This window comes from Actinia tenebrosa, unplaced genomic scaffold (assembly GCF_029948245.1).
Source record: "Actinia tenebrosa isolate PJP-AT-01 unplaced genomic scaffold, QUT_ActTen_1.0 PGA_scaffold16__25_contigs__length_10494907, whole genome shotgun sequence".
Lineage (NCBI taxonomy): Eukaryota > Metazoa > Cnidaria > Anthozoa > Actiniaria > Actiniidae > Actinia > Actinia tenebrosa.
The window spans coordinates 9900096-9927812 of NW_028292576.1; the positions used below are offsets into that span (position 1 = coordinate 9900096).

At 34.9% G+C, this 27717-nt stretch overlaps 3 protein-coding genes and 1 long non-coding RNA gene across 4 annotated transcripts; 2 read left to right on the forward strand and 2 right to left on the reverse strand.

Annotated features, from left to right (window-relative positions):
* The first annotated feature begins 216 nt into the window (after positions 1 to 216).
* LOC116290383 (bcl-2 homologous antagonist/killer) lies at positions 217 to 3503 on the forward strand. Its single transcript, XM_031697403.2, has 2 exons — positions 217 to 822; positions 1547 to 3503. Exons 1-2 carry the CDS (start codon positions 277 to 279, stop codon positions 1655 to 1657), a joined length of 657 nt encoding a protein of 218 aa, XP_031553263.2. The 5' UTR covers positions 217 to 276; the 3' UTR covers positions 1658 to 3503.
* A 337-nt stretch (positions 3504 to 3840) lies between these two features.
* LOC116290386 (transmembrane protein 19) lies at positions 3841 to 9335 on the reverse strand. The gene is made up of 2 exons (XM_031697407.2): positions 8981 to 9335; positions 3841 to 7457 (listed from the first exon to the last, which is right to left on the reverse strand). The coding sequence occupies exons 1-2, from the start codon at positions 9225 to 9227 to the stop codon at positions 6799 to 6801; spliced, it is 906 nt and encodes a 301-aa protein (XP_031553267.1). The 5' UTR covers positions 9228 to 9335; the 3' UTR covers positions 3841 to 6798.
* Positions 9336 to 9596: 261 nt separating this feature from the next.
* LOC116290385 (uncharacterized) lies at positions 9597 to 11535 on the forward strand. Its single transcript, XM_031697405.2, has one exon. It carries the CDS (start codon positions 9732 to 9734, stop codon positions 10767 to 10769), a length of 1038 nt encoding a protein of 345 aa, XP_031553265.2. The 5' UTR covers positions 9597 to 9731; the 3' UTR covers positions 10770 to 11535.
* A 9-nt stretch (positions 11536 to 11544) lies between these two features.
* Positions 11545 to 25458, reverse strand: LOC116290382 (uncharacterized). The gene is made up of 4 exons (XR_016120015.1): positions 24861 to 25458; positions 12441 to 12570; positions 11934 to 12059; positions 11545 to 11712 (listed from the first exon to the last, which is right to left on the reverse strand). It is a non-coding gene; the product is annotated as an uncharacterized LOC116290382 (long non-coding RNA).
* Between the last annotated feature and the right edge of the window lie 2259 nt (positions 25459 to 27717).

A 27717-nucleotide genomic window follows, 5' to 3' on the forward strand; every position in this document is an offset into this window, starting at 1 on the left:
TCCTTCCTTCCTTCCTTCCTTTCTTTCTTTCTTTCATTCATTCATTCATTCATTCTTTCTTTCTTTCTTTCTTTCTTCCTTTCTTTCTTTCTTTCTTTCTTTCTCTTTCTTCTTTCTTTCTTTCTTTCTTTCTTTCTTTTCGCATTTCTCATCAGTAAGCCTGGATACTAACATGACGTAATACTGTCACTCAGTCACCCGCTGGTCATTTCATAGCCCGCGTTACATCAAGAAGTAAAATCGAAAAATCGTTCCAAAAAAATCTTATTTAAAAAAATGGCTTCAGGCGGAGATAATTCGGACGATGTTAGCCCGGCTGATATCCCAGAAGAGCAAGAACGAGAGGTAGTTCGAGACACTGAAGGGGTTTTTCGTACATTTGTCTATCGTCGTTTTCAAGAAGAAACTGAACGAGGAGACGACGAAGTACAGTTTGATTCTGCTCGTTCAGATGCGTTAGAAGAACTAAGATCCTTCAACGATGTTCAACGACACGACATCAACAGAATCGGACAACGTCTAGGAGAAGTTGGAGACGAAATAGATGCTAAATATAGAGACCAGTTTCACGACATGATCGATTCGTTATCACTAACGTCAGACACTGCGTATGAAACATTTGCCGGGGTCGCTCGAAGGTTGTTTCGTTCTGGCATAAATTGGGGTCGTATCATTGCCTTATTATGTTTTGGCTATGAAATAGCAATAACTGTTATCCGTAGAGGCTTCAGTGGTAGCTTTTTAAGGAGAGTAATCCGGTTTATAGTTGATTTTATCTTCCGCGAGAGGATCGCTCGCTGGATTGCAGAACATGGTGGCTGGGTAAGTCCACAAGAAGAAACATTCTTCATCCTTGCTATAACTAATGCTTTTATGAATGGTTTTATTATCACTCAGTGATAATCTTCCTCGACGCGTTTAGACTTATTGTTGTTCTCTTCTCAATTAAGCACTTGATATCATTCACCACGAATGCACTTCATTATTCTACTAATATATTCAACACGTCCACCAGACAGTTTTAAACACTTCTTGCTGTCATCCCCATCTATTAAAATATACATCTTTCGTTTTTCACTTCCACAAATAAAATTTTAAATGCTTCAGAGACATGGCTTTTGCTCGAAAATTTAATTCAGAACTCGGAAATATTGTATTTATAAAATAATATTTTGTACTTTATTGTGAAAATAAAGAAATATGGTTCATAATTTTCGATTTCTTGTACAAACAGAGGAATTTTTCTTGCAGCCATTGCTAGGGTATATAAAAATGCACAGTACAACTATAGAATACCCTGCAAGGAAAAGTATCATAGTGGGCTGCCTACACGCGTACGTGTTTATTGTAGGAATAAACAATCGAGTACCTTGGGGTTAGGTTTAGGGTTAGGATTGAGAAAGGCTTTGGCGGGGTATTCTATAGTTATTCCTAAATAAATGTAATGTATCCCAGGAACTGCTTCACTGGTAAAGAGAGGGAGAGAAAAAAAGAGGTTACAAAAAGAATTCTATCTTAATTAATGCCAGCTTACTTTTTTTTCCAGGTATCTGTGTTAGACTTTCGCCTGTCAGAGCCAAGCTGGTACACTGTAGGCACTGTTATCATCATTGGTGTACTCGTCTCAGTTTGGGCTGTCCGTAGACTAAATAAATAAAGTCATAGTTTTGTATGAAAGTCTTTAGATTTTTCGATATTGATGGCTGTGAGTACATAAGAAGCTAAAGTCAATGTTCCTAGATTACTCCTAATAAATTATCTAACAAGACTACCAACATTACTCTCAGGGCTCAAAGTAATGGTCAGTAAATTCAATGGAATTGTCTGGCCAATTAATGAAACACCCCTTAGGCTGGTCCTTTTGACCAATCACAACACCTGTGGTTCATATGTTGATCAATGTCAATCAATAATCTTTATTTGATTTCGAATTTAATTTCATGTCCAGTCCTTGAGCAGCCATTATTTTTAGCCCTGATTACTCGTAAATGTTTTTTTGGTTTTGTATTTTTCATAGTTCCTGAATAACCTCATAATAATAAAAATAGATATATGTGAGTCGAAGATTTGAATACTGAGCTCTGAGATCAAGATAATAATTCCTTATTTTTTTTACATTTCTTCCACTTTCTATTCTCAACTTTTCATATATAGCAATAGCATCACCTTAAATTTATATCACAAATTACTTTTTTTTCGGGTTACATATTGCATTTTTTTTTTCTCACCAGAATTGTTGAAATTCGTATCACGCTGATCAAAAAATAAGCTAGAATTAGTTAGATATCAACAAGATAATTTCACAATACCCTTTGTTTACCAGAAAATATATTTTCATGAACTTATTGTAAAATAAACCTATGAGCAGGTACCGTATTAAGCAGACACCTTTGGGACCTCGTGTGGTGTGCGCTGGATTTACGCTTATCACCATATATTGCACCTTTTTTACACATAAAAAGGCTTATGCAGTAGCTAGTACATAATAGCTATATAGGGAGGGGAATGAAGATCTAAGAATAACATATCACTAATACTTTTATTACTCTCTGGAGGATGTAAATCAAAAAAACATACTCGTACAAGGGCATGTAGATAAACCATATAATTTCTGCAATAACTAAAGCAATAGACCCTGTAGGCTTTGGTGCAATGAATACTCCAGTTTTGAGTTCTCTTTTGCTCAACAGCCTTAGTCTCAGGCATTAAAATATTCAGCTATTCAACCAAAACCAATGGAATTTTAATCAACTCATATTGCTCAGTAGTATGTACATTCCTTACTATACACATTTGTACACAATCGAGGCTAAGACTGAGCAAAGGTGAACCTGAAATGTGAGTATTTGTTGCCATTTCAGACCAAGTGTCATTCCCCAGAGTATCATTTCTGGAGCTAAGATTTTCTTTGATGAAACAATTTTCTATCATTTCTTTGTTCAATGGCTGCACATGAGAAGAATAAATATGGAAACAACTAAAAGGGTCTATATTAATTAATTGTTGCAATGTAGGAGGTCCCTTATAAAGAATATAGGATTATATAGGAATGTTAAAAAAATGTGTTTTGCAAATGGAATGAGATTTACACTACTAGTCCCTCTAGTAATATAACTTGCCTTTTACTCAGAGTCTGCATGATTATGGTTGCACATATTTATAACATTTTCATCAGGTCCAATTTTGACAAATTTTATTTTCAAACAATAAAAAGATCAAGAAATATTGACGCTTTAATTCAGTTACACTAACAATTAGAATTAATTAAGTTTTGTCTTCACAAGGGATAAAAGCAAAAACGGAAGCAAAAGGAAAATTTGTTTGTCCTCTTGCTTGCATTGAGCCTGTTTTCACAAGAAAATTAGGATTCTTGCATTTGTCCCTGTTTATGCTTATGTCGCTAGCCAAAACCAAGCTTATAGGCATCTTGAGATATGATTAATGACAAATTTCATATGAATTGAAAGACATTAAATAAAGTAAATGCAATACATTGTTAGAAAGTCTTGCTTATTCAGTATTTTTCTTATAAAACTAGAAACTACTTTCTGTGGAATCAACTTGATCTATGAGTTAGCTATGCCCTGACTTAGATCAGCCCAGAGGTAGTCCAGGGTTTTATCTGCAAGTTAGCCATGCCCTGACTTAGATCAGCCCAGAGGTATTTCCAGGGTTTTATCTGCAAGTTAGCCATGTACAGAAAAACTAAAGGAGGTTTCAGGGTTTCAATGAAGTTGAGGGCTTGGATCTTTCAATCTTAGTGTCACATTACTCATGATCAGACGTAAAGCAAAATGAGACTACAATAGAGACCACTTACTCAAGTAATTGACACTAACCTTTCCATAAATGAAAACATTTATTTTAGTACCACTACGTGAATATAAATTAACATCAAAAAAGATATATTTCATTTTAAAAATGATTAAGAAATACCACTATTACTAGTAACCATTATTGTTGAAGAGCAACCTGAAAAGTTGGATGTATGTCTCATTCACCGACTAGCATTATTACTGTCTTTGATTGACTGTTTTCAAAATGCTAGTCGGTGTATGAGACATAGGTCAAACTTCAATATTAAATGGTAGTAAATAATGTCACGATAAAAATGCAGTTATAAGAAATTACCAGCTATAAAACTAAAATTGCAAAAGAAAGATTATTCTAAAGATTTGTCAAAGAGGAGATTCCCCAATAAATGCTATAGAGATGATCCAAGGCTGGTAATTTCCTGCCAAGGAATTTCTTGAGTCTTTCCCTTTTGAAGGGGATTCCCTTACTGATAATTTATAGGTTACTTAGAGATTTCAAGAGAAAATTCAGATGAAGGGGATTCCCTTAGAACACATTATGTTGTCACAAATGCATATCACCTCATCATCTTTGCTTGAAGGGGATTCCCTTACAACATTTTATGTCGTTGCAAAGGCATAAGACCTTATTATCTTTAATTTGCTTGAAGGGGAATCCCTTGAAACAATTTATGTTGTTGCAAATGCATATCACATCACCCTTGCTAGAAGGGGATTCCCTCAGAACATTTTATGTTGTTGCAAATGCATATAAGATCACCTGCTTGAAGGGGATTCCCTTACGACATTCTATGTCATTGCAAAGGCATATAACCTCATTACCTTTGCTTGAAGGAAATCCCTTGAAACAATTTAAGGAGGCTCGGGGTAGTTTTGGTCTGGCACACCTAGCCGCATTGAAACGGCTACAACTTCGTCTTGAACAACTCGATCTGCAAGCGCTTTTCACACAATGTCAGGAAAGGATTAAAGGTTTCAAAAATGATAAATTAGTTTAAAGCGGCCTTTTCATTATGACGTAATGATGACATCATAGAAATCGTTTACCGCTTATTTTCTCGAAAACTAGACCTAAACTTTCAAAGCGACTTGCACCAGTCGATAGTATTCATATTGAATATTGAATATTGAATCCACTAAATTAAAGTCCCGATTTTGAGGGTAAAAAGTTGACATGCTGGAAATAATAGTAAAAGTCCATGAAAATATTCATCGCGTAATATTTGGAAAACGCTCTCATACATTTTTTTCATATTGCAATATGTTAGGTGCCTTGATGAATACTATCGACTGGTGCAAGTCGCTTTGAAAGTTTAGGTCTAGTTTTCAAGAAAATAAGCGGTAAACGATTTCTATGATGTCATCATTTCGTCATAATGAAAAGGCCGCTTTAAACTAATTTATCATTTTTGAAACCTTTAATCCTTTCCTGACATTGTGTGAAAAGCACTTGCAGATCGAGTTATTCACACATCACCCTTCCTTGAAGCATTCTTGTTGTCACAAAAGCATATCACCTCTTATCGTCTGTTTGAAAAGGCATATTACCTTTTATTATTTTTGCTTGACTTATGAATAATAATATAAAAATGTTAAATCTAAGAGCTAAAACATCTAGGAGCTAAAACATCTTAAAGAACCTGATTATGATGACTGTTTTTAAAACATTTCTGTTTTGTGACAGCTTAGGGCATATTACCCACGTAACATCATTTTTCCAGGTCTCTCTTGGTGTAAGCAAGCTTTATTGTAGTCTGGGTTAGGATTTAAGTTTGCTGGGTAAAGGCTACTGTTAATTGTATTATGCCTAAGTTGCCTTGCAACACCAAAAAAGAGCCATTATTCCTATGAAACCTCTCTCAACATCTTGGAATCTTGGGCTAGCATGAAAATACAAAATCAATCATACTTTTCCTCGAATGAATGGAATTTGTGTCTTTGCTTTGGCATTTCAAGGTTTGTACACGAGGTTTTTTTTGGTTTCATTTTTTCATTCTGATGAAGACTACCACAGCGTAGACGAAATGTCAAGAAAAATTTCAACACTTGCTTCAAACCAATAAAAACCTCGTGTATAATCTATATGGAACACGAAAACCTCAAGAATACCATTTCAAGGTTTGCTTCACGCCCAAGATAATTTTGAGTATGAAATTTCTAATATATTAGTAAATATTGTCTATTAATAAATATTGCCTGGATATAGTTGGCAGACAAGAGGTGTTAAAACATTTCTGGATGGGGGGTCTCAGTTACATAAATGAAACTATCACTGTGTTTACAAAAACTTTGACCTGTACATACTGTTTAAATGTATAAAAAATATGTTCTGTTTACACGGAACTGGATCCAAATTTGCACGGCCAGGCATATGAAATTTTTGCTTTAGATAACTCATCAGTCCCTTGTGAATATAGCCCCAAAAGGTACGACTTTTTTACGTACTAAACACAGATTAGATTTCTATTGGTTGTTGTTAATTACAGGAAGGGTGTATCTTTATTGTTAAGGCATGTCGTTGACAACCACCTCTTTCAAAATAATGTTTTTCAAAATACATAAATTTAGAATGTAAAAGAAATTGGAAGAAATGGGAGAGCAGAAAATAATAACAAATTTAGAATTTTTTGGGAACACATATCACCTATTGCATGCCAACGAATATCAATGTTAAATATCAAGTATTTAATAGTTTGGGTATGTTTCCCCATTTCAGACCATGTGTCATTACCTAGAGTATCATTTCTTTGTTTAACAGTTGTGTATGAGAAGATACATGAATATGCATACAACTTATACAAAGATCCTTATTCTCAAGAGAGTGACACTTGGCTGAAACGAAACAAAATTATGCCCAAGATAAAGAGCTTTATACTGCTTTTGGAGAGCAGAATTTTGCAAAGTGTTGATGATTATGCTGTTGCAAATTATCCAAGAACTGCTCTTTTTGCAAAACTTATGAAGATTGTGATGCTTTCCATTGCTATAATGGCCTGTATTGTGAATCAATAAACTTCCATAAATAATACCCAAATATTGACATGGCAACACTGGTAACGGCAGACGACACCAAGTTAACGGTATGATTATGTATTAGTGGACACCCTGAAATGTGCTTGGCATTTGGAGCAGGTTTGTTGACTACCTTCTTTCGTACTGAACAATATCCTGAATACTGTACTGTTGCACCTAGTATTGAGTCTACAATGGAACCTATAAAACCACCGGCACAACCGATTAAAATGATAGGCCATTGTTGTGGATACCCATTAGATTTTCCTCTGAAGAACATTGACATTACCAATACTGCATAGTAAGCAATGCCAACAAGAAGGCCGCCAGTGATACTTGCAAGAAGCCCAATGAATGTAACGCCACCATTTGTACCAGTAGGAACCTGACGAAGGGTAGTTATTAAACGAGGTTTGTTACTTGGAAATGCTGTGCCTATTTCTGAAGACCAGGTATCACCACAACTACATGCAATCGCACCAAGTATTGCCATGGCAATCAGTGAAGCATCAAAGTCTCTTGCATAATCAATAGGTCTCTCCCCACACCCATTGTCTAGGAAATATACTGCTGCTAAGAGACAGGCTACACCTCCATTACAAAAGACTTGGATCCAATTACGTTGCCCTCCTATGAAAAATAAAAAAATACAGAATACATGTATACATATATAAATAATAATGCATATAAATATCATTAATCATAAGTTTGATAAATTGGATATTTAAGAAATAGTTAAAAAATACAATGTTGGCTTTGATAAGAAGGCTTAAAAATAACCAATTTATTCGCATTATAGTGCAAAAGGAGATAAAGGAGATTAAACCTAGGAAAAGGAAAACCAGTGAACCTAAAGGAAAAAACGCTTGAAGCACAAGAGAGATAAACAACTTTGCTAATATACAACACCAACCCTAGCAGGACTTGAACCCGAGTTGCATTGGTAATAAGCAGGATGAGAAGCAGCACATTAGCTGCACTTGCATCCATGTTTTTCATAGTTGTAAATATACTCTTCTGTCTTGGCTAGCTAGTAGGGGTGAGTCAAAAACGTGCCAAACTCTCCAAGATTAGTTTAACAATGTGCAATGTGTAGTTTCAGAAAGTTTCAGAAACTTATCCATAACGACCCCCCCCCCCCCCCCCCCAATGGAGGAATTTGGAATTTCCAAGGGGTGGGGGAGGAATTAGAGAAAGAACAAAATTACAGAGTTTGTATGGAAAAAAACTGGAATTTCTGGGGTAGGGGTGAAGGGGAATGTAATGAAATATGATGCAAAAAGAATCTTAGAAAGAAAAAAAAGCCAATCATATATTCCAATCTTGGCATATTATGCCACATTTATCTCAATTAGTTTTGAAAAAAAATAGAAAACATTTATTTAAATATCCAAATTTATTTAATGCTCACAATAAACTCACAAGAAAACATTATGTATGTAAAATATGCGATATGCCAAAGGTTATAAAGACGTGACTATATGCATGGTATCACAGCCAACGTGTACATCTGACTTGGACTTTGCCCTCCTCAAATAGTAGACGCATTATCAAGGCATTGAATTGCTAGAACCTCCAGAAAATGTTAAATTTATATTTACAACGTATAAAAACTTTCAAAAGCTATATCCCGCATTATAGAATTATCATACGAATAGCTTTACTGTTGTATTGAACAATAGTGGGCGTACGATGACGAATTTTGTTTGACGAATGTTGTTTGTTATTTAAAACTTAGTATGGACGATCTAACAAACCAAAATGACAAAACCTATTGTTAAAATGGTTTGCATGAGCTTATCATAGTAATATCACAATGGCTATGGCTATGAAGATTTACGCCTACCTATCGGAACATCAATTTACAGAGTAAAATAACACTTTTCGAAATGTTCTAGTAAAAATAGTGAACTTTGACCTTCTTGTGATGTTTTACTACGAAAACACTAAATAAAAAGAAAAAAAATACTATTCTGCCAAAATAAAGTTTGCAATGAGATAAATTAGTCATGAAAGGATATATTTCACTATAAATATAAATTTGATCTGATAAAATAAACAGTAAGCTTAAGTAAGCTTAAATAAGTCAAGTTTTTTTTAAAAAAAGAATAAAAATATTAGTAGCTGTCTGGAGAACATTTTACTTTTCTTACCTTCCTTGAAATCGTCCTCGATCTCTCGTTTCACTTCAGATCTGAACTTAGTTAGCATTGAAGAACTCAAGAAAAATATCAGCAAAGACGAGAAAAAGCAAAGATTGGTTAAAGTCAATACAAAGCCAACAAGAAGAGCAGCAATGGCTCCAGACAAGTCCAGGGAGTTGGTCTTCAAAGCTCGTCGTACTATCAAAGAACAAGAACCAAAAGCAAATCCTGCTCGAATTGGAAGATGGATATTCATCTTTGCTGCCGCCTTGAGGTGTTTGGGTAGAATAAACACCTCTATTTTTTTTAAAAACAAATAACAAATAAATATAATTTTTGTCAACGACTTCTTTTCATGTTTTTACAAAAATGAACTTTTGTGCCCAGCTTTCCACAGGGAGCCCAGTAGCTAAACCTCCAAAACATTTCAATTTTTCCCCAATGAAAGATTTTGACTACATGATATAAATAAACGCTTCTTATATTTAAGTTTTACAGGGTAAAGAAGTTTATTTAATTTAACGAATTAAAAGGAAAAAATAGAAAGCTGATGACAAGGGGGTATTTGGGCTACCTGTGTTCTCCCGCGGAGGTTTTGACAGCGGTCTTACCCATTTGTCCGCCATTTTGAGCGTTGTTTTGAAAACACAACAAACAAATACAGAAAAACGATTAATTATTATATCTTTTGATCGCAGTTTTAGCAAAAATTAAGTTCCAGGCAGCCATGTAAGTAATGTAGTTTGTTTCCTGAAGAAAAATGGCTTATAACGCAGAAGAAATGCCATCATTTTCAGACAATTATCTGGACGATTCATTCGCCAGTGTTGGAAACTCAACAAGGTCTCTACTCTCTCCTCTTTTGAACGAAAAATTACGAATTCGCTCGTCAACACCGGAAAAAGAGAACCAAAGAGAGATCGATGATGAAGAAGAAGAATCGTATGAAACTGAAAAATCAAGGAATATGGTCTTAACAAGCATAAGTCTTCGCAATAGAAGTGGGAAAAGTTTGTCATCTCGTAGCAGCCATGATCCCAGCAGAAAGACAAGTCAGAACACTACGTGTAGCTCTTTTGCATCTAGTATTAATAGTACTTACATAAGCCAAGAGAAAGAAAAACAAGAACAGCTATCTCCTTGGGAAGATTGGCTGATCAAAAAAAGCCGCCAAGAACGAGAAGAAATGGAAAAAAGGAAAATTGAGAAATGGAAGGAAAAAAGAGAATTGATGGAAAAGGAGAAGGAGGAGAAAGAAAAGAGAAAGAAAGTTGAAGAAAAAGTAGAACGATGGAGTGTTGAAAAACAAGACAAGGAGAGAGAAACAAGACAAAAGAAGAAATCAGAAATGGAACAAAAACGGAGAATAGAAATAGAAAAGCAACAGGAAATAGAAAAGAAATCAGCAGTCGCTTATAAAAAATGGCTGGAAAAAAAACGAGAAAGAGAACTTGAGGCAAAGAAAATAAAAGAAATTGAAGAAATGAAAAAGAAAGAAAAAGAAGTGGAAAAAAGGATGAAATGTGAACATGCATTTGAAGAATGGCTTAAAAAGTCTAAAAGTCAACAAAAGGGAGAATCTTATAGCTGCGGACATGGAGTATTGAAGAGCTACTATGATTGGGTGTCTTATCCTACACCCAGCTACATTAACCCAATGCCGTGGGTACCACCTGTCTCTAAGAAACACAGAGAAGCCAGACAAAGACGGAAAGAGCTGCAGCCAGTATCTCCACCTTTATTATTTAGAGATTATGAAAAGAGAAGGACAAAAAAGAATGTTGTACAAATGAAGTAGGTTTTTCAATTTCTTGGTAATCTGAAAAATAAATCTCATTTTGAAAAGATTTTTCGAAAATTACATTTCACTTACAAAATAATTGCTTAAACTAGTGATGAATTTGTTTCATTCAAGTTCCTTCAAGAGCTCTTGTAAATGATAAAACACTTTAGAGATTACACTTAATTGCAAATATATAGTTTTCAAGCTCTATTAAATTGTAAATTTTTTGATTCCAATAAGTTATTTATATATTGGGACCTTTTTGGGAGGTTCTTTTTTGAGTTGTAAGGATATAATGTTGGTGTAAAGTTTAAGAAACAATACTCAAGGAAATGATAAAGGAAAGGTTTTTTAGAAGCCTAAAGGAAAAAGTAATAAGGGAATGACATCCATCTAGAGTGCTTGCACTATATCAGTGAATCAATTACTAGCCAAGTAAAACTTAACAGTATTTAGTTATCAACTATATAGTTTTATAAAATAACTGTTTTAAATCTTGCATTCTCATTGGTTGGGAGTGTGTGCTTTATGAGAGTACACAGCAAGCACGCGCCCTTTGCATTTTATAAAAGATATAAAAAACTTGCTTGCTGTGCTGTGTGGAGTTATAAAGCACTTGGGGATCAGCAGAACACTCAAGAAGTGTCGAAAAGCACTCCGCTACGTGTTGTGCTTCTCCTAACACTTCTCTGGTGTTTTGCCAATCCCTGCATGCATCATAACTGCACACAGCACAATAGCTGCAATTAGACAATAAATCTTTGGTTTTGTTTCACGGATATATGGTGTGTACTCCAGAAATGGTTACTTCTTTTGTTTATAATATAACTAGGAACAAGCCATCATTGGCATCTTCATCTGTCTGTACCGACTTGTCAACCATTACTTTGGCTGTTTTTTCTTGTAACAATGGATTGATTTTTTCATTCGTTTTTATCAGATTTCTTCTTTCCTTATTCTGCAGTGACAAAAAATGAAACTTTTTGTCAAACATTGCTGTTCAACTATGAAGCTCATAATCATTATCTGTTGTGCCTCTACTTCAAAGATAACCAATACCGTTTTTTTCCCTTTGATTCTAAGGGGTGCATCCCTCCCTGGGTTAACTTTGTGCGCAGTACCCCTCCCTGAACAAAATCCCAGATCTACCCCTGTAAATGGTAGTCAAACACCACTGACCTTGAATAATATCATAAGTTTTTTAAAATTGTCATGGCAGCGTTTTTTGCCACTCTTCCTTTCACTTGAATGGCAGCAGTGTCGTTGACGTAATTTTGGGATCTTAGCAACGTTTTCGGAAATGTCCTTATGAGAAAAATGAAATTAAAAAACAGATTAGCAACGTGGTGATGAGAACAGCTACAAGGATAAGAACAGAAATAAAAACAACTATGACTTTCAACGCAGCAATAAAACGTGGAGGGATACTTGAAATGCAGATATCCAACGATACTCTCCATGGCCTCTCCCTTCAGGGGTGGATCTAGGGAGTGGTGCAGGGGGAGCAGTCCCCCCCCCCCCCCCCCCAGATGAGCTGATATCTACTGCATTATTAAGTTTGCAAGCGAATGGTGCACCCCCTCCTAAAACGAAAATCCTGGACGATACCCCTCTATCGCCCCTGTCCTTCTATTAGATTTGATTGGCCAATGAATTCCACCAAATATGATATAACTGTTCCACTACCTTCCAATCAGATGCATCATCTATTAGTCTCCAGACTCCTGTCTCATCGCTTGGTTTTTCAGGTGCCTTTGGCAGAATGTCCTTCCAGTTGTTGTCCCACTTGTCGTTATAAAGCTGGCTCAAAGTTCTTCTAAAATATATCAACAACAACATTAATAACATAAACTATTCAGTCAGGTGCAAAACTTGCGGCATAATTGTGCTAGGAAAAGTCTAATTATTTTTATTTTCCAGAATCAATATAAAAATGCAAAGATTCACTTTTTTTCAAAAATCTTGAAGTTCAGTGTATCTTATGTTGACCAATGGTTTGCTTTAAAACCATCCATTTGATTGACAGAAGCCGAAATAATTGCATAAGGACAAACATGCACCGTATAACCGTAACGAAAAAGCTTTAGTTGATGAAAGTTTTATCATAACACGTGAATTAAACACTACCTGTAATTGTAACGTTTTTCTTCAAGACTCTCCATCCTTAACGATTTGTTTCGTGGAACGTTCACAGTCCGATGTATCACGCGTCATAACGTTAAAATAACGTTTTTTTAAAACACGCGCACACAATTTTAATGCCAAAAAAAACCCCAAGACATGGCCGACAAGGCCATCCAACGTTTTCAGTCTTTTATAAAATAGATATAAGGGATTAAACAGATACCAAATGATTGCTAGTGTTTTCGGACTTTTACTTTATTCCTTCACGAGGGCTAGTATCACTTTTCAAAAAGATACAAATTCGTGATCGGAGAAAAACTGACACCGCGAGCGCAATCGTCGGCTGTGCGCGAGCTGCCTTACAGGCTCTAAAAGAATAGCTATTTCCGAAATGCGCAAGGTTTCTTATGAATATTGCAGGCGCAGACATGGAAATAAGGCATTTTCGTGCAAAGTATACCCTTGAAAAAAAAAAAGATTTTACCGAATTGAGCCATATTCTTTCAAAAAGTTTTAATCCTGCTCCCAAACTGAAAGGAACTTCAAATTATCATAATTTAAAAGTTTCATATTTGTTTTCCATAGCGTGCCTAGCGCGCGTAAAATCTTGCCCGAAAATGCCTTGTTTTCGAAGTCGAGCACGCGATACTTTTGACAGCGCGCGCGCATTTCGGAAAAGATAAAAGAATGGTATACGAGTCAATAGACTGTTTTCTCGAGGTTGCGTGTATTTCACAATCAATTAAAGATAATAACAAAAAATTATCAATAATAAATGACAGGAAATATAGCAAAATAACCAGTATCCAGTAGTTCCAAACCATTGTTCATGGTTTTTTTATTTCTATTCATTTTTATTTAAGTTTTGATTTTTGGTTAGGAGGGACGTGAGGGCCAGGTCATGATATGCCTTTGGGGGTGGCGGTGAGGTTTACCTTAAGATCGTTTTTTTCCCCTAGTCTTAACGCCTTTCCAGCATTTTGCGGATATGAATATGGACTTTATCTTCTATTTGGCCTTAAGTAATGAATCAATAATTAACTAAAACCCATAAACAGATTCGTTTCTTTTTATTTTTAATTAGCGAGAAAGACAACCTTTTTTGCTCCCCTCCCCTCTCAGTCCAGCACGCAGTGCACCAAACATACCACGACCTGATCACGTGAAACAGCAGCCGTGTTTGCAACTCTCTTATGAATGGAAAAATAGGTTTACAGCTCGTTTTGATAAACTTTTCAATCATTATTATGTTAGATAATTCTAACGATAACATTCTCTTTCACTTTTTACACTAAGACAAACTCTGAAAGGAAATTTCATTCATACTTATCATGCACGGTCAAGCAAACGTTCACAGTGAGCGTCAAGAAACCGTGCAAACGTGCAAATTTTGATTGACAGGAGTCCATTGTTCCCATTGGTTGGTGATTCATCGTTGATTTTGAAATGTTTTCTTATTGGTTAATTATGACATAATTAACTTCGAAGAGCCTTTCGATTGGTTGGTTGATCATCCTGGCATGAAACAGGTTTTTAAGGTGTTGCGAATCTTATTCCCGCACTTGCTGCTTGAACGTCGACTAGGTAAGTCATGATATACAATTTGTGCTTCTAAAAACAGCTGTTTTTACCTCAAAAACGTCCAAAATTACCTGCAAAGACTTAGAACTGTTGTCAAAGAATGCCTAAAGGTTTTTTCCGTATCAAGAAGAATTAATATTTCAAGGAGAACTGAAAATTTTGAGAAGAAAGTTGGTCGACTTTGAAGGACCACACGTGCAAGGGGAAAATTGAAACTTTTTTGCTCGTTTATTGTTTCAAAAACTTCTTTAAGCAAAATTTGTTAATGCACAGAAATACTAAAGCTAATATTTTGTCTACGAAAGTTTTTTTCGGTATTTTTTTCCAAAGTAAAGTGGTTCGTTTGCAGCTTCAATTCAGAACAGTTAAGCATTCAAGTTGGAGAATTAAACCTGGAATAAATAATAGTGTTTATAGATATTAAAGTATTGTTGATGAAAAGTAATTTTTGAGTGAATTTGTGGAGTTTTAGCAAACATTTTTGAAGTTTTACTATTCTTTTACTATATCATAATTTTCCCGCTCTTTTTACCCGTGTTTGTAAAACATCCGAATTTTCAAAACAAACTTCAAAAGAACAATTAATATTCTAATATTTAGATATAACTAGCTAAAAACTAGTTCGATATTCTAATATTTAGAAACTTTTAGGCTTACTTGATAAGATACAATTTTATCATTACAAAATTTCTTATTTTTCCTTTTCATTTTATTTCAGGGTTTCTTGTCTTTAGGATTCGGTGTTAAAAGGTTTGCAGCAAAACCAGGTAAAACGTTTTGGCGCGAAAAAATATTTTGTAATTTTCGCTTTTTTTCTTTTTGAATTTCAAAAGGTTCTTGTATATATATATATCTCGTACTCGTCTTTTTCAAGTTTTCTTCAGCTTTCTTAATATTCCGGTCAATCTTTTTCGGCAAAACATTTTCTTTTTCTTTAAAACAGCAAGTTTTTCTAGGGAGGTAACAACTGAGTCAAACTCCTTTTTAGATTTTGAAAAACCATTCTTATATGCATTTTCGATGACCAATAATTATTTGCGCACTTTATTTATGTAAATCCTTAATAACTTACAGTACTTTTTTATGTAATTCCGATGCATATGTACATGTTCGATGACCGATAATCATTTACACACTTTATTTATGTAGCTTGGGGGTATATCTTACAGTAGTTTTATGTAATTCAGATGCATATGTACATGTTCGATGCCCGATATTTATTTACGCACTTTATTTATGTAGCTTGGGAGTATATCTTATAGTAGTTTTAGGTAATTCCGATGCATATGTACATGTTAGATGACCGATATTTATTTGCGCACTTTATTTATGTAGCTTGGGGGTATATCTTATAGTAGTTTTATGTAATTCCGATGCATTTGTACATGTTCGATGACCGATATTTATTTACGCACTTTATTTATGTAGCTTGGGGGTATATCTTACAGTATTTTTATGTAATTCCGGTGCATTTGTACATGTTCGATGGCCGATATTTATTTACGCACTTTATTTATATAGCTTGGGGGTATATCTTATAGTAGTTTTAGGTAATTCTGATGCATATGTACATGTTCGATGACCGATATTTATTTGCGCATTTTGCTTGTATACCTTGGGGGTAAATCTTATAGTAGTTTTAGGTAATTCCGATGCATATGTACATGTTCGATGACCGATATTTATTTACGCGCTTTATTTATGTAGCTTGGGAGTATATCTTATAGTAGTTTTAGCGAATTCCGAGGCATATGTACATGTTCGATGACCGATATTTATTTGCGCACTTTATTTATGTAGCTTGGGGATATATCTTATAGTAGTTTTAGATAATTCCGAGGCATATGTACATGTTCAATGGCCGATATTTATTTACGCACTTTATTCATATAGCTTGGGGGTATATCTTATAGTAGTTTTATATAATTCTGATGCATATGTACATGTTGGATGACTGATATTTAGTTACGCACTTTATTTATGTAGCTTGGGGGTATATCTTATAGTAGTTTTATGTAATTCCGGTGCATTTGTACATGTTCGATGGCCGATATTTATTTGCGCACTTTATTTATATAGCTTGGGGGGAATACCTTATAGTAGTTTTATGTAATTCCGGTGCATTTGTACATGTTCGATGTCCGATATTTATTTACGCACTTTATTTATATAGCTTGGGGGTATATCTTATAGTAGTTTCATGTAATTCCTAGGCATATGTACATGTTCGATGACCGATAATTATTTACGCACTTTACTTATATACCTTGGGGGTAAATCTCATAGTAGTTTTAGGTAATTCCGATGCATATGTACATGTTCGATGGCCGATATTTATTTGCGCACTTTATTTATATAGCTTGGGGGGAATATCTTATAGTAGTTTTATGTAATTCTGGTGCATTTGTACATGTTCGATGACCGATAATTATTTACGCACTTTATTTATGTAAATCCGTAAAAAGTTACAGTAGTTTTATGTAATTCCGGTGCATTTGTACATGTTCGATGGCCGATATTTATTTACGCACTTTATTTATATAGCTTGGGGGTATATCTTATAGTAGTTTCATGTAATTCCTAGGCATATGTACATGTTTGATGCCCGATATTTATTTACGCACTTTATTTATGTAGCTTGGGAGTATATCTTATAGTAGTTTTAGGTAATTCCGATGAATATGTACATGTTAGATGACCGATATTTATTTGCGCACTTTATTTATGTAGCTTGGGGGTATATCTTACAGTAGTTTCATGTAATTCCGAGGCATATGTACATGTTCGATGACCGATATTTATTTGCGCACTTTATTTATGTAGCTTGGGGATATATCTTATAGTAGTTTTAGGTAATTCCGAGGCATATGTACATGTTCGATGGCCGATATTTATTTACGCACTTTATTTATATAGCTTGGGGGTATATCTTATAGTAGTTTTAGGTAATTCTGATGCATATGTACATGTTCGATGACCGATATTTATTTGCGCATTTTGCTTGTATACCTTGGGGGTAAATCTTATAGTAGTTTTAGGTAATTCCGATGCATATGTACATGTTCGATGACCGATATTTATTTACGCGCTTTATTTATGTAGCTTGGGAGTATATCTTATAGTAGTTTTAGCGAATTCCGAGGCATATGTACCTGTTCGATGAGCGATATTTATTTGCGCACTTTATTTATGTAGCTTGGGGATATATCTTATAGTAGTTTTATGTAATTCCGATGCATATGTACATGTTCAATGGCCGATATTTATTTACGCACTTTATTCATATAGCTTGGGGGTATATCTTATAGTAGTTTTATATAATTCTGATGCATATGTACATGTTGGATGACTGATATTTAGTTACGCACTTTATTTATGTAGCTTGGGGGTATATCTTATAGTAGTTTTATGTAATTCCGGTGCATTTGTACATGTTCGATGGCCGATATTTATTTGCGCACTTTATTTATATAGCTTGGGGGGAATATCTTATAGTAGTTTTATGTAATTCCGGTGCATTTGTACATGTTCGATGACCGATAATTATTTACGCACTTTATTTATGTAAATCCGTAAAAAGTTACAGTAGTTTTATGTAATTCCGGTGCATTTGTACATGTTCGATGACCGATATTTATTTGCGCACTTTATTTATGTAGCTTGGGGGTATATCTTATAGTAGTTTCATGTAATTCCGAGGCATATGTACATGTTCGATGGCCGATATTTATTTGCGCACTTTATTTATGTAGCTTGGGGATATATCTTATAGTAGTTTTAGGTAATTCCGAGGCATATGTACATGTTCAATGGCCGATATTTATTTACGCACTTTATTCATATAGCTTGGGGGTATATCTTATAGTAGTTTTATATAATTCTGATGCATATGTACATGTTGGATGACTGATATTTAGTTACGCACTTTATTTATGTAGCTTGGGGGTATATCTTATAGTAGTTTTATGTAATTCCGGTGCATTTGTACATGTTCGATGGCCGATATTTATTTGCGCACTTTATTTATATAGCTTGGGGGGAATACCTTATAGTAGTTTTATGTAATTCCGGTGCATTTGTACATGTTCGATGGCCGATATTTATTTACGCACTTTATTTATATAGCTTGGGGGTATATCTTATAGTAGTTTCATGTAATTCCTAGGCATATGTACATGTTCGATGACCGATAATTATTTACGCACTTTACTTATATACCTTGGGGGTAAATCTCATAGTAGTTTTAGGTAATTCCGATGCATATGTACATGTTCGATGGCCGATATTTATTTGCGCACTTTATTTATATAGCTTGGGGGGAATATCTTATAGTAGTTTTATGTAATTCTGGTGCATTTGTACATGTTCGATGACCGATAATTATTTACGCACTTTATTTATGTAAATCCGTAAAAAGTTACAGTAGTTTTATGTAATTCCGGTGCATTTGTACATGTTCGATGGCCGATATTTATTTACGCACTTTATTTATATAGCTTGGGGGTATATCTTATAGTAGTTTCATGTAATTCCTAGGCATATGTACATGTTTGATGCCCGATATTTATTTACGCACTTTATTTATGTAGCTTGGGAGTATATCTTATAGTAGTTTTAGGTAATTCCGATGAATATGTACATGTTAGATGACCGATATTTATTTGCGCACTTTATTTATGTAGCTTGGGGGTATATCTTACAGTAGTTTCATGTAATTCCGAGGCATATGTACATGTTCGATGGCCGATATTTATTTGCGCACTTTATTTATGTAGCTTGGGGATATATCTTATAGTAGTTTTAGGTAATTCCGAGGCATATGTACATGTTCGATGGCCGATATTTATTTACGCACTTTATTTATATAGCTTGGGGGTATATCTTATAGTAGTTTTAGGTAATTCTGATGCATATGTACATGTTCGATGACCGATATTTATTTGCGCATTTTGCTTGTATACCTTGGGGGTAAATCTTATAGTAGTTTTAGGTAATTCCGATGCATATGTACATGTTCGATGACCGATATTTATTTACGCGCTTTATTTATGTAGCTTGGGAGTATATCTTATAGTAGTTTTAGCGAATTCCGAGGCATATGTACATGTTCGATGACCGATATTTATTTGCGCACTTTATTTATGTAGCTTGGGGTTATATCTTATAGTAGTTTTAGGTAATTCCGAGGCATATGTACATGTTCAATGGCCGATATTTATTTACGCACTTTATTCATATAGCTTGGGGGTATATCTTATAGTAGTTTTATATAATTCTGATGCATATGTACATGTTGGATGACTGATATTTAGTTACGCACTTTATTTATGTAGCTTGGGGGTATATCTTATAGTAGTTTTATGTAATTCCGGTGCATTTGTACATGTTCGATGGCCGATATTTATTTGCGCACTTTATTTATATAGCTTGGGGGGAATATCTTATAGTAGTTTTATGTAATTCCGGTGCATTTGTACATGTTCGATGACCGATAATTATTTACGCACTTTATTTATGTAAATCCGTAAAAAGTTACAGTAGTTTTATGTAATTCCGGTTCATTTGTACATGTTCGATGACCGATATTTATTTGCGCACTTTATTTATGTAGCTTGGGGGTATATCTTATAGTAGTTTCATGTAATTCCGAGGCATATGTACATGTTCGATGGCCGATATTTATTTGCGCACTTTATTTATGTAGCTTGGGGATATATCTTATAGTAGTTTTAGGTAATTCCGAGGCATATGTACATGTTCAATGGCCGATATTTATTTACGCACTTTATTCATATAGCTTGGGGGTATATCTTATAGTAGTTTTATATAATTCTGATGCATATGTACATGTTGGATGACTGATATTTAGTTACGCACTTTATTTATGTAGCTTGGGGGTATATCTTATAGTAGTTTTATGTAATTCCGGTGCATTTGTACATGTTCGATGGCCGATATTTATTTGCGCACTTTATTTATATAGCTTGGGGGGAATACCTTATAGTAGTTTTATGTAATTCCGGTGCATTTGTACATGTTCGATGGCCGATATTTATTTACGCACTTTATTTATATAGCTTGGGGGTATATCTTATAGTAGTTTCATGTAATTCCTAGGCATATGTACATGTTCGATGACCGATAATTATTTACGCACTTTACTTATATACCTTGGGGGTAAATCTCATAGTAGTTTTAGGTAATTCCGATGCATATGTACATGTTCGATGGCCGATATTTATTTGCGCACTTTATTTATATAGCTTGGGGGGAATATCTTATAGTAGTTTTATGTAATTCCGGTGCATTTGTACATGTTCGATGACCGATATTTATTTGCGCACTTTATTTATGTAGCTTGGGGGTATATCTTATAGTAGTTTCATGTAATTCCGAGGCATATGTACATGTTCGATGGCCGATATTTATTTGCGCACTTTATTTATGTAGCTTGGGGATATATCTTATAGTAGTTTTAGGTAATTCCGAGGCATATGTACATGTTCAATGGCCGATATTTATTTACGCACTTTATTCATATAGCTTGGGGGTATATCTTATAGTAGTTTTATATAATTCTGATGCATATGTACATGTTCGATGACTGATATTTAGTTACGCACTTTATTTATGTAGCTTGGGGGTATATCTTATAGTAGTTTTATGTAATTCCGGTGCATTTGTACATGTTCGATGGCCGATATTTATTTGCGCACTTTATTTATATAGCTTGGGGGGAATACCTTATAGTAGTTTTATGTAATTCCGGTGCATTTGTACATGTTCGATGGCCGATATTTATTTACGCACTTTATTTATATAGCTTGGGGGTATATCTTATAGTAGTTTCATGTAATTCCGAGGCATATGTACTATGTATATCTTATAGTAGTTTCATGTAATTCCGAGGCATATGTACATGTTCGATGGCCGATATTTATTTACGCACTTTATTTATATAGCTTGGGGGTATATCTTATAGTAGTTTCATGTAATTCCGAGGCATATGTACTATGTATATCTTATAGTAGTTTCATGTAATTCCTAGGCATATGTACATGTTCGATGACCGATAATTGTTTATGCACTTTATTTATGTAAATCCGTAAAAAGTTACAGTAGTTTTATGTCATTTCGAGGCATGTACATGTTCGATGGCCGATATTTATTTGCGCACTTTATTTATGTAAATCCGTAAAAACTCACAGTAGTTATATATAATTCTGATGCATGTGTACATGTACGATGGCTGATATTTATTTGCGCACTTTATTTATGTAGCTTGGGGGTATATCTTACAGTAGTTTTAGGTAATTCCGAGGCATATGTACATGTTCGATGACCGATAATTATTTACGCACTTTATTTATGTAAATCCGTAAAAAGTTACAGTAGTTTTATGTAATTCCGAGGCATGTGTACATGTTCGATGGCCGATATTTATTTGCGCACTTTATTTATGTAAATCCGTAAAAACTCACAGTAGTTATATATAATTCTGATGCATGTGTACATGTACGATGGCTGATATTTATTTGCGCACTTTATTTATGTAGCTTGGGGGTATATCTTACAGTAGTTTTAGGTAATTCCGAGGCATATGTACATGTTCGATGACCGATAATTATTTACGCACTTTATTTATGTAAATCCGTAAAAAGTTACAGTAGTTTTATGTAATTCCGAGGCATGTGTACATGTTCGATGGCTGATATTTATTTGCGCACTTTATTTATGTAAATCCGTAAAAACTCACAGTAGTTTCATATAATTCTGATGCATGTGTACATGTTCGATGGCCGATATTTATTTGCGCACTTTATTTATGTAGCTTGGGGGTATATCTTACAGTAGTTTTAGGTAATTCCGATGCATATGTACATTTTTGATGGCCGATATTTATTTACACACTTTATTTATATAGCTTGGGAATATATCTTATAGTAGTTTCATATAATTCTGATGCATGTGTACATGTTCGATGGCCGATATTTATTTACGCACTTTATTTATGTAAATTCGTAATCTTTATCAAATTATTCCGATGCATAGGTGTATAGTCACTTGTATTGATGTAGATCCCTAATATCGTAAAGCAGTTTATAATGTAATTCCAATGCATGTATTGTTCTTCAATACACACCAACTATTTGTGTACTGTAATTACTCATATATAATTTCAAAGCATATCGACATCATTGTTAGATGACCTTATTAATTTCACACTGTATTTATGTAGATTCATAATATCATAAAACAGTTTATCATGGTAATCCTATGCATATTTTCATGTCCGATTAATGATGATTATTCGTGTACGTACTCATTTCAATAAATGGTAATTCATTTCAGAGTATATATTTCATTAAGCATTGGTTTAAATAGGAATGGCCATTCAATGCAAACAAGTGTTTTCCAGAGTGTCCACAATAAGCATCAGTTTCCAAAGCAATGGGGATTCAAACCCTTGTTTATCAGAGTATTGAGAATGAGAGTCAGTTTTCAAAGCAATAGGGATTCAAACCCTTGTTTATCAGAGTATTGAGAGTGAGAATCAGTTTCCATAGCAACAGGGATTCAAACCCTTGTTTATCAGAGTATTGAGAGTCAGAGTCAGTTTCCAAAGTAATAGGGATTCAAACCCTTGTTTATCAGAGTATTGAGAGTGAGAGTCAGTTTACAAAGCAACAGGGATTCAAACCCTTGTTTATCAGAGTATTGAGAGTCAGAGTCAGTTTCCAAAGCAATAGGGATTCAAACCCTTGTTATCAGAGTATTGAGAGTGAGATTCAGTTTCCAAAGCAACAGGGATTCAAACCCTTGTTTATCAGAGCATTGAGAGTGAGCATGAATTTCCAAAGCAATAGGGATTCAAACCCTTGTTTATCAGAGTATTGAGAGTGAGAATCAGTTTCCATAGCAACAGGGATTCAAACCCTTGTTTATCAGAGTATTGAGAGTCAGAGTCAGTTTCCAAAGCAATAGGGATTCAAACCCTTGTTATCAGAGTATTGAGAGTGAGCATCAGTTTCCAAAGAAACAGGGATTCAAACCCTTCTTTATCAGAGTATTGAGAGTGAGCATCAGTTTCCATAGCAACAGGGATTCAAACCCTTGTTTATCAAAGTGTGGAGAGTCAGAGTCAGTTTCCAAAGCAACAGGGATTCAACCCCTTGTTTATCAGAGTATTGAGTGGTAAAGTAGCAGGTGTATTTGAGCGTGACATAAATCAGCTTTCATAGTCACTGGGATTCAAACCCAGTGTAAATAATGGGCTTCAACTACTTCTTGGATATTTTTTCAGTTATTTTCAGATTTAAAAGGCACCCTATACTAGATAAGCAGTGTAACCACAAACTTTTGAGGTAATTATCTATTCTGTCAAAAGTAATATGTACCATAATGCTTGTGAATTTCATGTATTATTTTTGAAGAAATAAGAAAGAGAGAACTTAGTATGTTGAACTTTGTTTTACAGATGAGAAAAAAGGCTGAATGATGGAATGTGAAGCTGATATTGAAAATAGATTCCCACCATATCTGGAGAGGTGAGAATATAAATACTTTGATGGATAGTGATTTCAGTGGTTATTTATAGCACTGACATTTAATGAAATAAGAAAAGAAAAAAGATTCAGAAGTCAACCATGGATGACGAGTCAAAGAAAAGCTTAAAAACATCACGTTGTTCAAGGTGTAAGGAGCCCCTAGAACTACATGCCTGGGGAATACCCTCAAAATAATGCAAAAACATACCCAATCTAATGAGAAAACATACTCAAAGTAGATAATACAAGGGTATATTTTTGACAATATATTTAACATAGATCTATTTTATCAATTTTAGGTTACGATATGATATCACTGAAAATGCCCCATGGAGATATCACACTCTTTTGGCAAGGAAATCAATGTAAGTATATCTTAAAATTTTTTAGAGGTAAAGTCAGCTATTAGGATCGTAAAGGTTTTGTTGCATCTTTGTATATTCATCATCTGTAAATAATGTCAGCACAACAACGTATATTGGAGAAACATGCAGATAAAGTTTGGTAAAATTTTCATATCATTGTGACCTTTTGCTAATTGGATTCACATCACTTATAGTGCAAGATGCAACAAAATCTTTACTAGGGCCGTTTTTGGAATACCTGTATATAGATTAATACCATCTATGTAGGGTTGCCATTGTACTTGATGAGGGAAGAGTGGTTGAGTGAAACTTTCGTAAATTACCATGAATGCAGTAACAGAGGGACAAATATATCCTCCAACCACACCCAAAATCTCTTGTTCCCCCCCCCCCCCCCCCCCCCCCCTCCATCCACCAATCCAACTCATTCTACAAATCTTTGTATTTCAGGGTATACTTGTGAATATGGAATATTGAATTTAACTCACCTTATGGTTCCAGCATCATAAACTGTACGTGTAGAACCGAGCTTCTGTAATCACCTTTATGGTTCCAGTATATAGACAATGAACTGTGCAAACTTGGATACCAGAATGACATCCCTCAGAACTTGTATTCACATTTATTGCTCCAGTATATAGACAATGAACTGTACATGTATATGTACCAGAATGAAATCCCTCAGAAGTTGTAATTCACCTTTATGGTTCCAGTCTGGTCATCGAGTCTGCATGGAATTCAGGAAAACCGTGAGTCTGTTCTAGTTTATTGTTGATGCTGTTTCGGGCCTCCATTTCAATTGGCTTCCATTTCCAATTCGACATTTTTTTCGGTGTTTTTTCTTTTTGACGTTAATTTTGGCCCTTCATTTTTTTCGGCTGCGATTTTCTCTGTGGTATTTTCGTGATGTGCGATTTCAGGATAAGGATTTTGTGTAAATAAGTTTTAACTGGCGATTTTTTCGAACTTGGTTTTAGGTTCTGGAGATCTTTCGGATATCTCCAGCTAGTTTTTATGAACTTCAACTACATAATAGGATAGTTAAGCTTTCTTTCTCCGGGAGATCTTTTGGCTATCTCCACTGTCTGCTTCTCTTCTAAGAAATAGGGTTTTGGTACGGCTTTCGGAGATCTTTCGGATATCTCCGATCTTAGGACTTACATTTCGGACTTGATTCGGCTGATTTTCGGTAGCATGTGTATTTATATATCTATCAGGGTTTAGACAGTGTAGACAGTTTAGCATGGTTGTAATCAGGCAATTGTTAATTCCCTTCTCCCCTACTTTTCGCTATGGTTTTAATATGGGTTAAGGATTGATTTTACTGAATAAAAATGAAATAAAGACATGCAGCGTTTGCGCGCGCATTCGAGTGTGTGTGTCGGTTAGTTGTGGAGTAACCCCCACCTTGCCGCTGTTAGTTGGTACCGCTAGTATTAGCTAGTGGTGATGATCCCCTAAAAACTTAGCGTTTGGTTCTCAAGGCGGTCTACAGGACCTTGCCTATAAATTCTAGTATGGCTTGTGATTTGTCGGCTTCACAACACCCCAATTGGACACCCCTCTGTTGGTTTATACAGAGTGGGAAAATCCGCTACGATGAACGGTAGCCTCCACGTGGCGTAGCGGGGAAGTAATTGTCATGGCAACCAGTAAACTTGTATTTTTGATTGATTGGCTCTTGATTAAAGCAAAACAGTTGACTACATTTGACATAAATTTGATTAAGATCTAAAATCAGGTTTTAAAATGTTTAGAATTAATTTGAAGCAAAGAATTGTTTGCAATAAATTTATACTGGTAGCAAAATTATGGCAGTTATTACGAATAACCGTTCACCTTTGATCGTGCGCGTGTGTGTGAGTGTGCGTAAGTGTTTCGCACATTAGTGGGTTTATGCACATTAGTGGGTTTATGCACATTAGTGGGTTTATGCACATTAGTGGGTTTTAATTAAGCACATTAGTGGGTTTAAGCACATGATCTTTAAGCCTCATACAACTCATAGCGCTGCAAGAACGGATGATGATGATGATGATATTGCGCATGAAAAGTAATATGTGGATATTAACAAACAACTACACACTTAGGACACTAGAGAAAAACCTTTGCGCATGCGTGCCTTTCAGCACGTTTTCTAAGAATTTAGAAGAGTTTGAGTGAGAAAATAAATGTTCGTTCTTTCCGAGTATACCAAAAATTTCGCGAGTATACTTTTGTGAAATAAAGATACTGTATTGATAAAGATAATATGAAGGAATTACCCTTGAGTTTCAAGCATGGACACTTAATTTTACTAATTTGCAATTTATAATCAAGTTTCCGTGATCAGAGTTTTAAATTCGGTGATTTCTAGCCTGAATTTGTTGAGCTTGTGAGACATAGCAACGGTAACTAAGGGGAGTCAGAATCAAGAATTATCCTACCACTAGAGTTTAGAATCCATTTCGCATATCTTTATTTTTGGGACTCGCACATTTCTTTCCCCCACCCACCCAACTCAGTGGTGTAAAAATGCACGCATAACTACTCGATTCCGCAGGAATCTGTGGGTACCGGTGTAGTTTTGAGGACTGGGTGTAATTCCCAGCTGAGGGAAGCCGGGAAAGAAATATTTTAATGGCTTTTAGATTCTAAATTGTTTGAAGTGATTGTCTACTGCAAAAAGAACCAAAAGAACCTTTGAGTGTCAAACAATTATAGAAAGAATCTATTGTATTACTGCCTCGTTCAATTGTTTTATCATCCAAAAGGTCCTGTTTTGGTCCATGTGAACGAGTGCGAACCATTACAACATTTAAGCTCCAAAAATCCCCATACGTTTTCGCTTCAGTATTTGGTGCTGAATCCCGAGTGAAAAATAAACCAAGAGAAAATGTATGGCGATTTTTTAAACTAAATCAAATGTCCAATGTCTTCATTTTTACAACTCTCAACAGAAATTACTAGGTTTCCTATGATACATTGCGTGACGCAACAAGATATATTTCCTCATGGTAGAAGAGTCAAAAAAGACTTGCACTAATGACATTTCACTTTCTAAAGAAGAAAACATCGTGCCCAACACCAGGTGATTTGGAATCTAGGCGCGCAATGCATTGTTTGTCACATCGAAAATTTCTAAGTATTATCATTGGTATTTTGTCAAAACGAAATATTTTTCACCAAAAACAAAATGCTATCTCTAAACTTGTTCTTTTAAATAATAAAGCTTAAATCAATCTTGTAAATTGACCAGCACACGTAGGCACACTCGTGGATAATGCCTGTAGGAGGGTCGGAGACACCTGAAGCTAGTGGCTCCCCGGGCTCAAAGATGCAGAAAGACTTCAGAGCTTCACAACC